Here is a 13,279-nt window from a genome sequence, read left to right as displayed (position 1 = left end):
TTCTTGTTCATCCGTACCTAGACGATTGGTTAATCAGAGCAAAGTCTTATCAAGAGAGTTGTCGCGTCACGGATCGAGTGATGCAGTTCTTGCAGTCTCTAGGTTGGGTGGTAAATGCCGCCAAGAGTCGGATAGTTCCTTCTCAGTCTCTGGAGTATTTGAGGGTCCACTTCGACACAGACATCGGTCGAGTCTTTCTAACACAGGCCAGGATAGTAAAACTCCAGAATCAGATACGGGATTTTCTTCAGCAGCAGCGTCCCTGTGCTCGGGATTATCTTCAGGTTCTTGGTTCCATGGCAGCCACTATAGAGGTAGTGCCCTGGGCCAGGCTTCACATGCGTCCTCTTCAGTGGTCCCTTCTATCCCGATGGTCATCGCAGAGGGACTCGCTACTGAGGCGTCTGCCTCTTCGCAACCGAGAACGCAGCTCTCTGTTTTGGTGGCTGCGGATGAAGAATCTCACTGTAGGAATGCCGTTGGAATCTCCTCGGTGAATACCGTTAATGACAGATGCCAGTCTCCGAGGCTGGGGAGCGCATTGCCTAGGCAAGTGGGCCCAGGGTCTCTGGTCTCCACTGGAAGCAGTTCAGTCGATCAATCTTTTGGAGACCAGGGCGATCTGGTTAGCTCTGCAGCACTTCAGTTCTCTTCTGGTGGGCAAAGCGGTGCGAGTACTTGCGGACAGTGGCCAGGGAGGAACGAGATGCCGTCTCTTGTGTCGGGAGGCGGAAAGTCTCCTCTCCTGGGCGGAGGTTCACCTCACGGCCATTTCAGCATCGCATGTAGCCGGAGTGGAGAATGTTCAAGCCGATTTCCTCAGTCGCCACACTCTCGATCCAGGAGAATGGGCTCTCAGCGCTCAGGTGTTTCAGTTGATAGTGGGGCGCTGGGGCACTCCAGTTCTAGATCTTTTCGCCAGCAGTCTCAACGCAAAGGTTCCTCGATTCTTCAGTCGCCGAAAGGATGCAAGAGCGGCTGGGGTAGACCCTCTTTTGCAACAGTGGCCCTCCGACCTTCTTTACGCGTTTCCTCCTTGGCCGCTAATAGGTCTTGACGCTTAAGACAGTGTTTTTGGTGGCTATTGCATCGGCTAGAAGGGTCTCGGAGTTGCAAGCCTTTTCGTGTAGAGCTCCTTTCCTGCAATTTTCTAAGGAGCAAGTGGTTCTTCGTCCTGTTCCTTCCTTTTTGCCTAAGGTATTGTCTCGTTTTCATCTGTCCCAGTCAGTTTTTCTTCCGGTTCTGGGATCGGCCTCAGGGACGCAGGAGCAGAGGCGCTTACATACTTTAGATTTTAAGAGAGTGCTTAAACAATATCTTGCAGTTACTAAAGATTTTCGCTGCACGGGACCGTCTTTTCCGTCTGTTGGCAGGTCACCGTAAGGGGTTGTCGGCTTCTAAGCCCACGTTGTCTAGATGGATTAAAGAGATGATAGCGTCAGCTTACCTTTTGGCAGGTAAAGCAGTCCCGGACTCTGTTAAAGCTCATTCAACTAGAGGGCAGGCAGCGTCCTGGGCCGAGTGTTCCTTGGTTCCGCCCTCGGAGATTTGTAAGGCGGCGACTTGGTCCTCTTTCCATTCGTTTACTAAGCATTACAGACTTGATGTTCAGTGTCGGTAGGAGGCCGTCTTTGCGTCGCGGGTTCTTTCAGCGGGGTTTTTGCTGGGGTCCCTCCCGTAGGACTACTGCTTTGTTACGTCCCATCAGTCCAATACTGGGCCGGTCCGGAGGGATGCTAAGGAAGGAGAAATTAGACCTTACCTGCTAATTTGCTTTCCTTTAATCCCTCCGGACCGGCCAGGCCCCTCCCGTTCTTTTCTCTTTCTGTCTATGTTTGTATGTTCAATTGTTGGCAGAGATGTGTTCTATTGTTTGTACAGCTGCTGTTTGGTTAGTTTAAAAAAAAAACACAACGGATTTTCTGTTAAGGCCAATACCGTTGCTCTGGTAAGAGTACATGGTGAGCCATTACAAGTCGGCCATACCGATGCTCTGGTGAGAGTACTCGGTGAGCTGTTACAGTCAGGCCATACCGATACTCTGGTAAGGGTTGTCGGTGAGCCATTACGATAAGGTCATACCGTTGCTCTGGTGAGAGTTGTCGGTGAGCCTTTGTACGAGCATGTTTTCAAGAGTGCTCCCTGGTTGCTTGAATTCCTTGGGGCACAGACTGTCTTCTTCTTTCTGCTTTGTTATTCAAATACTGAGGCTAGGTTCACATGACCAGGGCTCTTATTGGCTCGCTAGAGTCAGAGTTTTTTCTCAGTCTCCAACCTGCTGGAAGGCGTGCACAACCCATCAGTCCAATCCTGGGCCGGTCCGGAGGGATTAAAGGAAAACAAATTAGCAGGTAAGGTCTAATTTCTCCTTGACACACATTAATTTGAATTATAGTTAGTAAAAAGCCCTGTTGACAATAATGGGGTTTACTTTAACATACTTTAAACTGTATAATAAGGGACTAAGATTTTTAACATGTAAAATTGAAAAATCTACAAACTAGAAATGTTTCATATTCATGGGAAGAGGGGTGATATTAAATATAGTGTCTAGTATTGTGATATTTTATAAAATAAGACCTATACATGGATAACTTCAGTTCCATTGCGTAGCTTCCCACTATCCCAGAACCTGTGGAGATAGTTGTTTCCATCAACCAGCAGGTGGAGATAGAGAACTGAAAACTAGAGCTGAGACATTTCTCTCTTGGCATCCAGTCCAGTTTATCAGTATTTTCTATGTCTAGCAGATGGATGAGCACTCTTTTCAGCCTCTGGTTCTTAGTGATTTATTCCTGGTCCAGTTGGTCAGCTGGCCCCAGCTGGAAGTCTTCAGATTCCTGTCTCTGGTGCCCTGCAAATTTACTTCTTTCCTCTCTTCATCTCTCACTTGTTTCCTGTAGTGCTGTCTTTTTCCAACACAACAACCTTAAAAAAAAAAGGAAAGGAAAGAGGTTTGCTGGAGAGCATGGAACAGAGTCCTAAGCCTTTCTTATCTGTGGCAAGACTTGTGAAGATGGGGAGCAGCCGGCAGTGGTAATTCTGACTAAAATTGGCTCAGAACTGCTTGGAGGGCTGCAGGTTCTACTTGGTGCAAGGGAGGGATCCTGACTTGCCACTTGGGACATGATGTGCTGCACTTGTGACAGTTGGGTGTATGGCGACTTCCCTCAGAGACAGTTAAGCGGTGATTTCGCTTTGGGACCCACCGGCTGGCATGGCATTGCAGTATGTGCAAGCTGGGAATCCCAAGGGATGTGGAGGAAATGGTCAGCTGCAGCATATCTTCAAATTTGGCACAGCATCTGAATATGCTGGGGTCTTCGGGCTCTGTGGCAGGGCCAGTGTGCAGTTTGATGCAGGAGAGTGCAAGAATGAGCGCCATTTTGTTGGGCCCGATTGGCAGTCAGGAACACTCTGATCACGCTTGGAGCCCAGCTGCCATTTTACAGCCTTGGATCCTGACAGAGCATTCAGCTGCATTGGGATCTTTGTTTTCTCTGGAGTTGCTCTTACACCAGGCCTATTTGCTGAAGCAGGGACAGTCAGAGTTCCTGCAAGATGCTTCAGTTTCTCGCCCCACTGCCCTTCCAGCTCCTAAGAGATCTCGTTTAAACATCCAGCAGTGGGCAGATGAGGCTATCTCTGCTTCTCTCTTCTTATCTGATGTGGCCTCGGTGTATTCAGAAGAGTTATTGTTGGAAGGAGCCATTGGAGGAGGGGGAGCTCCCTCATGAGGATGGAGATGATCTGAAAGTATTGAGGTTGTTTCTTAAAGTGGAGCTCAGTACTCTCATTTCTGAGGCACTGGCAGTGCTTTCCATTGAGGAGCCTTCTGCTTCGGCGTCAGGAGTTCAGTCTGCATTCAATCGTGAGGGGGTTTAGAAGTACTTCTAAGTCAGTGATTTCCAAACCTGGTCCTGGAGGCACCCCAGCCATTCAGGTTTTCTGGATATCCACAATGAATATTCATGGGAGAGATTTGCATGCACTGCCTCCTTGGTATGCACTCTCTCTCATGAGTATTCATTGTGGATATCATGAAAGCCTGACTGGCTGTGGTGCTTCAGAACCAGGTTTGGGAACCACAGTCCTAAGGCCTTCCAGATACATCCAGACATTCAGGACCTGATTACAGCAGAATGGGTCTTACTGGATGCAGGGCTGAGAGTGGGAAAAGCCAGGGTTCACCTCTACCTATTAGTTCCAGAGGAGAAAGATAAGTTGCAGCTTCCCAGGGTGGACTCCCTGATTATAATGGTGACTAAGAAGATCACCTTGTTGGTGGAAGGGGCGTTGCCCTAAAATACCTACAGGATAGGAAGTTCGAAGGCTTGCTAAAACAAGCCTTTGAAGTGACCTCTTTGGGCCTTCAAGCGACAGTGTGCAGCTTGTTTGTGACAAGAGCATTCCTGAAGTGGCAGCAGTTTGCAATACAAGACGGGTGCCATAATGCCCAGCTACAAGCGGGGTTAGCCTACTTGGTGGATGCTATTTTTTTTTTTTTGTATCAATAATTTTTATTAGTTTTACTAAAGGAATAAAAACAACACAAGGCCAAGAAATATTCCAAACTTCATTCCCCCCTTCCTAAAAACCCAGCATTCCTCATCCCACAACCCCCATGCATCAACAACAAACAGCGACAGCCAGGTTTGATTCTTCAATGACCATCGAATGAAACAGAACCCCCCCCCCCCCCCCCCCAAAGAACCTAATCCCTCCTCTCTTGTAAAAATAAATCTAAGTGGGACCATTTCTCATGTTGTGGATCAAAACGATCCTTATGGCGATCAGTCTTCTGCTCCATATCGTTGAGGACCCTGAGTATGTCTATACAGTCCATTATTGTAACGCCCAAAGATTGCTTCCAATGTGCTGCAATTTCACACCTGACTGCCGCTAGGCACATTCACTTAAGCCGTGACTGCTACTTATATTTGACATGTTACGGGTTATGGCCCGCAGTATGTCTTTGGCTGTCATGACACATCAGCCCCTTTCAGGGCAAGTGGCTATTTGGAAAAGATCTCAGTAATTTGGTGAAAGTACTGGCATGCATCTGTGGAAAAGAAAGAAGATCTGCTTTAAATATTGAGAGCTGGGTGTGGTTTTGAAGAGATTGTGGCAGTTTGTTCCATAGTTCTGGGCCTTGGACTGAGTTTATTGCTTTTCTAATGTGTTCATGTCTGATGTTTCGGTAAGAGGGGGTAACCAAATGATTTTGGAAAGTGAATAGGAGAGTACAGTGATTGGAGTAAGGAATCAAAAGTAGTGAATAGATAGGGTAGTTCGCCAGACAAATGAGTTTTAAAGACCAAGAATAGTATCTTGTAGGTGATGCGGTGAAATTTCCTTTTATTGGTGATTAGTTAAATTGCAGTATTTTGAATGATTTGCAGTTGTCTAAGATTGACGGATGTGAGGCCTAAGTGGAGAGAGTTACAGTAGTACAGTTTGTTTATGACGAATGAATGTGTAAAAGTGTTTAGTGCTAGTGGGTCAATTAGTGAGCGAATAAAGCGAATCTGTCTAAGCCTGTAAAAGCAGTTTTTTTACTACAGTTGAGATCTGAGAGTGAAAAGAAAGTGTTTCATGTTGGATTATTCCTAGTATTTTGGTTCTTTGTATTTGTGTGATAATGGTATCATTAAGGCGGATTAGTTGTGCAAGGGTTATATGTGGCGAATTGGAAAAAAATCACATTGTGATTTGTCAGGGTTGATGATAAGCTTGTTTTGTTTTAATCTCTTCTCAGCCGCTGGTCTCCAATGTCACAGAAGTGTGACCTTTATCTTCTTTGGACGCTGGTTCCCAGACAGAGTATGCAGTGGTAGCTATCACCCAGGAATTTGACTGTTGGCCCTCACTTTCCAATAACACAATGAGAGGTGATGACAATGGACACCAGCAAGTTGGGTTGGGGAGCTCATTACAAGTTACATCTGGCACAGGGCACCTGGATGGACGGACTGGGTGGGGGCCCCGGTCCAAGTTTTCTCCAACAATCAACGGTGGTGGCTTATATCAACAAGCAAGGCAGACCTGCAGATGTCCGGTGGAGGTGGCCTCCCTCATGAGTAGGGCAGAGACAAATACTACTACTACTATTTAACATTTCTAGAGCACTACTAGGGTTACGCAGCGCTGTACAAAAACAAAGAAGGACAATCCCTGCACAAAAGAGCTTACAATCTTCTCTGCTTGTCGACAGCTCACATTGCGGGGTCCTTGAATATGATGATGGACTTTCTCAGCAGGCACTCCTTGGACCCAGGAGAATAGGAGCTATCCAGCCAGGGTTTTCAGCTGATAGTGGACCAATGAGGTTCTTTGCTTCTAGATATGATGGTGACAAAAAGGAATACCAAAGTGTCCAAGTTCTTCAGCTGTTTGAAGGAACTGGGATGGATGGAGATCGATGCCCTACTGCAACCCTGGCCGGAGACACATCTACTGTATGTCTTCCCTCCTTGGCTTATGGTAGGTCGCATATCGAAAAGTATAACATTGCAATGGGGTTGAATAATTCTTATGGCCCTGGATAGGCTGTAGAAGCTATGGTACATGGACCTGATTCAACTGCTAGGGGCCCTCCGTCTTTCTCAGGTAAATGGCTTACTGAAGCAAGGTCCAGTGCTTGTGGAGGATCTGTACTCCTTTGTTCTTACGGCTTGACCATTGAAAGGGCTCACGAGATGAAAAGGTTATTCTGATTCAGTCATTGCTATCTTGCTTCAGGCTTGAAAACGCTCTACATCAATGGCATATGCGAGGGTGTGGAGGATGTTTGGGGGCTGGTAGTCCGCGCTCAGGCCATCTCCCGTCTCTGCTCAGATTGTGCACATCCTAGCATTTCTCCAGGTCTTCAGAAAGGATTGGGTTCTCCAAAAGTTCAGGTGTGGCTTTGGCCTGTTTCAGGATCTGACTACAGAAGACATCTCTTGCAGCTTACCTGGATGATATTCAATTCTTGTGGGAGGTGGGCTGCATGTGGCCACCCTTTTGTACATCATGTCCAGAGTGGAACCTTAATTGTGTCCTTCAGGCTCTTCATAAGCCTCCTTTTGAACCACACCAGAAGACCTCCTTGAAAGATGTTACACTAAAGACAGTGTTCTTGGTGGCTGTTGGGTTGGCACGTAGAGTTTTGGAGTTTCAGGCTCTCTCTTGTCGGGATCCCTTTCTTCGCTTTTCAGAAGCAGGGGTCTCCCTATATACAGTTCCTTCCTTTCTTCTGAAATTGGTATCAGCACTTCAACTCAACCAATTTGTGGAATGTCTGTCCTTTCGCAGAGAGGACAAAGAGGCTTGGTAATCTTCCTTGAAGTGTCTTGATGTATGTAGAGTCCTCATTAGGTATCTGGAAGTCACAAATGAGTTTCGCAAATCAGGTGGACTGTTTGTGCTTTTTGGTAAGCGCAGGCTTGGCCTCATGGCTTCCAAGCCCACAATTGCTACATAACTGAAGGAAACTATCGAGTCAGTTTATTTGCTTACGAGGCAGCAGGCTTCTCAGGCTTTGCGGGCTCATTATATGAGGTGTACAGTGACATCCTGGGTGGAGACTACTGTCTCCGAATATTTGCAAGGTGGTGGTCGATTCTACATTCCTGTTGCCGAGCACTACAGGGTGGACGTTGCGGTGCGTTTGGAAGCCAGTTTTGGGGATTCAGTCCTCAGGGCAGGGGCGCCAAGATCCCACCCACTCTATAGGTTGCTTTTGAACATCCCACAGTGTCTGGTATAGTGGGAAGCTACATAATGGAAGGAAAAATTAGGTCTTACCTGATAATTTTCTTTCTGTTAGTCCTTCCCACTATTCCAGAGGCCCACCTGAGGTTTCTGAGATGTTTAGTCGGTGCAAAGTAATGGGTCAAATATTGAATGTCACTTTTCATAGTGCTTCCTGCATATCTCTTGTTCTCTACAAGTTGTCCAGAGATGAGGTCCACACATGTTTGCTCGTCTGGTTAGTGTTATGTTAGTGAGTTGTTTGAGAGTGTTTTTATTTTTTTTCAAAGAAATCTTTATTGAAAACCAAAAGGTACAGAACATCATGTACAAGTATGAAAGATAGAAAAAAACATAACAGTACAATCGTGTAAAGCAGAGAATATTTCAGCCAAATTACCTGTCCGCACCCATGGCTACGATTGGTAAGCAAAGGAAACTTCAAAAATTTTTTATTTTTATGTATACATTTTTGAAAAACAGGTGTACATATTTGAAAGAATACCCCACCCAAACCTTCCCCTGAGACTAAGCCCCCACCCCTCTCCCCCCCATGTAAGTCAGACCTGGAAGGGCAAACATAAACACCAGAAACAGAGAAATGTGAAGCATTCAAGCTGAACAGTGTCGTAGGAAAGTCTCCCATTTGTGCAAGAGGTGGTGTCTAGCAGCTAATAGTCTTTCCATATCGCAGATATACCAAAGTTTATTAAGCCACTTAGTCAAGGGTGGCACGTAAATACCAAGGAGCTAGACTCGATGCAAAGAGAGATATGTCTCAGCTCAGTTTTCAGTTCTCTTATCTCCACCTGCTGGTTGATGGGCACAACTGTCCCCACAGGTTCTGGAACAGTGGAAAAGACTAATTGAATTTATCAGGTAAGGCCTAATTTCTCCTGAATCATTATAGAATCATACCCTTAAGCAAACATGAAGTATAAGGACACAGTTTCGACATATATGAGGTATACAAACATAAATGGCATTTAGCATGTGAGATTATCCAAGTACTGGTTTTGGGGTAGGCCCCTCTTTCCAGTTAATGAAGCAAGAAAGATGCTGAGGAGCCCTTGTTACCTTGTGTGAAAGCCGTAGGAGGTTGGGAGGAACAAATTATATTTATGATATTAACTAATTTTAGGTAGAGTATGTTAGCATTTCTTCATAGCTAGTATAAATATTAAGAATCTGTAATTCTTATGTGATTATATTCAAAGGATCGTGCTGAGAGAGCTGCTCGGTTTGCAAAGTCACAGGAAGAAGCTGAAGCTTTGAAAGCAGCAGCTTTGCAGGCGCAACAGATTGAAATAGAAGCTAGGAAAGAAGCTGCTCTGAAGGAAAGAAGGTATATTAAAAAAAAAACCCAAAAAGACAAAACCTGAAAAGGATTATATCATCTTATAAAATGCAGGCATTATATAAAACAAATACGAAAAATATGTAAACTCATGCAGGCAGGGGTGGCCCCGACCATTAGGCCACCTGAGGCAGGAGCCTCAGGCAGTGCTCTTTTGGGAGCGGCATCTCCCCCTTCCTTTCTCCACCCTGTTCCAGAGTTTACCTTCTTTTCTTCTGGATCCAAAAGCTGGCAGTATCGATTCCCATGTGCTACCCTGCCACCGACACCTGTCTTCTCTTTACTGCAGCCTCCTCTCTGATGTAACTTCCTGTTTCCTCAGAGGTGGCTGCAGTAGAGAAGAAGCCAACGACAGGGCATTGCATGGGAATTGTGTCTGACGTTGCCGGCTTGTGGAACATGAAAAGAAGATAAACTCCAGAACGGGGTGAAGGAATTTGGGGGGGGGGGGGCAGTGGCATCATCTTGGACCTAGCAAGGAAAACAGTGGATACAAAAAAGTCCTCTCTCAAGTTGTGTCTTCTGAAACAGGTTCTTTATTGTAAAACAATTAAAACAATAAAGAACCTGTTTCAGAAGACACAACTTGAGAGAGGACTTTTTTGTATCCACTGTTTTCCTTGCTTCGTTGCTCTTTCGTGGAGAGTACACCTTCTGTGTGTGTTATCATCTTGGACCTGCCTCAGGTGGCATCTTGCCTTGGGCCACCCCTGCAAGAGGCAATCCTTTGTTTTACCTCTGGCAACTCCTAGTGTTACCATCATGTTAAATGAAGTCATTATCTGCTGTTTGATAGATGTGGCTTGAAAGGAATAAAGTAGGAATAACCAATTCAACACTTTTCATATGGTAGGTGTGGCTTCCCACAGGATTTACCTGTGTAAAAGTATTTCATTTTCATCCCACTAGACCAGTCCTGAACACATGGGTTGTGTCTGTCAACCAGCAGGTAGGGACAGAGCCTTAAGAGCTGTGAGCTCTGTGGAATAAAAGGTTCTGCACAGGCAAAGCCCACCAGTAGTTTCTGTCTCCAGCAAAAGATAATGGGACAGCCCTCACAGGTCTGGGATGATCAGGTAGGTCTTGAACCCAGTTGGAGAACTGGTCCACCCAGTTGTGCTGAGCTGCCAGGACAGAAATCTAAAGGATGCAGGCTTCAGCTCCTTGGGGGAAAGTTGGAGGAAGCCATTTCCTCCTGTTGGTTGAATTCTAGTGGAGTTGGTACTTCTTAAATGTATTTTTACTTTTGGCAGGCAGCCTTTTATCTTATATAATAATTCTCACCTCCAACATTCTGAGGCTACCTGGAACCGTGGATCATGTTGGAGTAGATAATAGTGATGTCACACAACCCACACCAGATTGGCCAGTAGAAGGGAGAGGGGCGGAGCCACGATACAGGGAGCAGCGAATCAGCACAACACGGGGAATGCACAGCAGCAGGAACACAAGCCTCTCTCACGCAGTCACTCTCTCAAACATACACACTCAGAGGAAAACCTTGCTAGCGCCCGTTTCCTTTCAAACAAACGGGCCTTTTTTTACTAGTTTTTAAAATAATAATAAAAAAAGAAAAGAAATATATACAGTCTACATCAATAAGTGGTGACAGGAGTGACCTCCTGATTCTGTACTAGCCTGATGTGCCCCTACCCCACCTCCTTGTGTGGTTTCACATCAGGAGCAGTGCTTACTTTTCAGTTGGTGAATAATTTCTTGGTGAGGACCAGCATTAAGAAATGCTGTGAGTATCAAATAACCCCAAGAGCATTTTTGAACCACATTTTTAGCAGTTCAGCACAGACTGTGGTTTTGTCAGTTGGTGAGTTTGGAAGCCGCACAGTCTCGCCTTCAGCTGGTTTGCCTCAAGTGCAGTGAAAGACTCGAGTTACCTGTCACAAAATGGCAGGAGAAGCAGCCATAATGCCCTGGTGTACAGAACTGTTACTGTTAGCACCCGTTTCCCCTTTTCGTCTCTCACAGGAGACTTCTTATCTTCATGCTTAGCTTTTACAAGGGGGGGGGGGGGATCTGGAGGCAGAGGTTGCAGCCTCAATGCACCAGTCTGCAGGGGTCTTTTTTTTCTCTTATAGTTTATCCTGCTTATGAATAAAGCTTTCTTTGTGTTGCTGTCAGTATCTTTCCAGGGTCCCATACTTGGGGATTAACTCGAGTCAGAAGGATCAGTTTTCAAGCAAAGGAGGAGTAGGGGAGTGACCAAGATGGTGACTGGACGTTAGGCTGTGTTCCTGAGTCAGAGTTGAGTTGGAACAAATTAACCTTTTCTTCTTAGCATTATGCCTCATACCGAAAGGAAGGGGACTGTGAAGGCAGAACCACTGCTGACTGGAGCTTCATCCACTATCCAGCAAAAGCTTGACCACTACACCCACCACATTTCAGCAAGGAAGCTGAGGAGAGGGCCCTGCGTTGAGGTTGGACAAAGGAGTGTCTGATCTTTTGGAGCATGACACTTTGTTGTCTCTTCCCCCCCCCCCCCCCCCCGACAGCTAACGCATCGCCTTGTCCAGTAGCAACAAGGGCGGAGGCTGTGGATTCTGCTTCAGTGGGAGGCGGTGGAACTGTGCCCTTGGATTTAGTGGATGAGCAGGAGAAGAAGCTAAGGATCTTGCAATCCCCAAGGTGGTAACGCTGGAGACTCTCTGGATGGCCATAAGGAAACTAGATGTAATGGTGGAGAAGTCTGGCCATGATTCTGCAACTCTTGTGAGTATAGTTGATATTCTGTCCCAGTCAGTGGACAAAGTGCAGCAGGGATGTTTAGAGCAAGTCTCGCAAATGCAACATGAGGTGAAAAATCTTAATGAGAATGTGTTGAGCAAAAGAAAACCGGAGGGGGGTGGGGGGAGATGTGTCCCATCCTAGATCTAAGGGCCCTGAACAAATTCCTCGTCAAGGAAAACTTCAGGATGGCTTTCCTGGGTACCCTTCTCCCCATGATTCAGGAAAACAATTGGCTATGCTCTCTGGACTTAAAGGATGCATATACACACATCCTGAAACTTCCAGTCCACCGGAAGTATCTGCGATTTTGGCTGGGAACACATCACTTCCAATACCTTGTGTTGTCCTTTGGCCTCACGTCAGCTCCCAGTGTATTTACCAAGTATCTAGCGGTAGTTGCAGCGTCGCAATGCAGACTGGGAGTTCATATGTTCCCTTATCTTGATGATTGGCTGGTGAAAAGCATGTCAGTAGATGGGGCTCAGGAGTCTATGCAGAGGACTATTCGGGTGCTTGAGCTACTAGGGTTTGTTTTAAACTACCCCAAGTCCCATCTTCACCCTGCCCGGCTATTAGAATTCATTGGAGCCCTGCTTAGTTCGCAGAAAGTTTGAGCCTTCCTCCTGGGGCCAAAGATGGACACTCTAGTCACACTGGCTTCTCGAGTTTGAGCCTCTCAGCACGTCATGGCTCAGTAGATGTTGAGGTTATTGTGCTACATGGCGTCCACTCTTTGTGACACCTATGACACGTCTTCACATGAGAACTGCCCAATGGACCTGGCCTCTCAGTGGTGCCAAGCCAAGGGAGGTCTGGAAGATGTCATCTGAGTGTCCCCGGAGCTTGATCACTCTCTGTTGTAGTGCACCATTCAATCAAATTGGATTGAATGGTCCACTACAACATTCCAAATTCCTCAGCTGAAAAAAGTGCTGACGATGGATGTATTTCTCCTGGGTTGAGTAGCTCAGGTAGATGTGCTCCACACTCAAGTTGTTTGGTCTGGCCAGGAAACAGATCTTCAGATTAATCTCCTGAAATATCAGGTGATTTCAAACGCTACTACTACTACTTATTATTTCTATAGCGCTACTAGACGTACGCAACGCTGTACACTTGAACATGAAGAGACAGTCCCTGCTCGACAGAGCTTACAATCTAATTAGGACAGACAAACAGGACAAACAAGAGAAAAGGGAATATTAAAGTGAGGATGATAAAATAAGGGTTCTGAACAAGAGAATAAGGGTTAGGAGCTAAAAGCAGCATCAAAAAGGTGGGCTTTTAGCTTAGATTTGAAGACGGCCAGAGATAGAGCTTGACGTACCGGCTCAGGAAGTCTATTCCAGGCATATGGTGCAGCAAGATAAAAGGAATGGAGTCTGGAGTTAGCAGTGGAGGAGAAGGGTGCAGTGGAGGAGAAGGGTGCAGATAAGAGAGATT

The 13,279-nt window shown here is 46.1% G+C and overlaps 1 protein-coding gene across 2 annotated transcripts in view; it reads left to right on the top strand.

Annotated features, from left to right (window-relative positions):
• The window catches only part of UBXN4 (UBX domain protein 4), a 92,880-nt gene that overhangs the window by 32,548 nt on the left and 47,053 nt on the right, over positions 1 to 13,279 (top strand). For both annotated transcript variants that reach the window (XM_030210902.1, XM_030210903.1), the window contains exon 9: positions 8,952 to 9,079. In XM_030210902.1, the coding sequence (XP_030066762.1) occupies positions 8,952 to 9,079 (128 nt within the window). The remainder of the gene's footprint in view (positions 1 to 8,951; positions 9,080 to 13,279) is intronic.

The sequence above is a fragment of the Microcaecilia unicolor genome, chromosome 7, assembly GCF_901765095.1.
Source record: "Microcaecilia unicolor chromosome 7, aMicUni1.1, whole genome shotgun sequence".
In the NCBI taxonomy this organism is placed as follows: Eukaryota; Metazoa; Chordata; class Amphibia; order Gymnophiona; family Siphonopidae; genus Microcaecilia; species Microcaecilia unicolor.
This window is presented reverse-complemented; position numbering and strand designations above follow the sequence as displayed.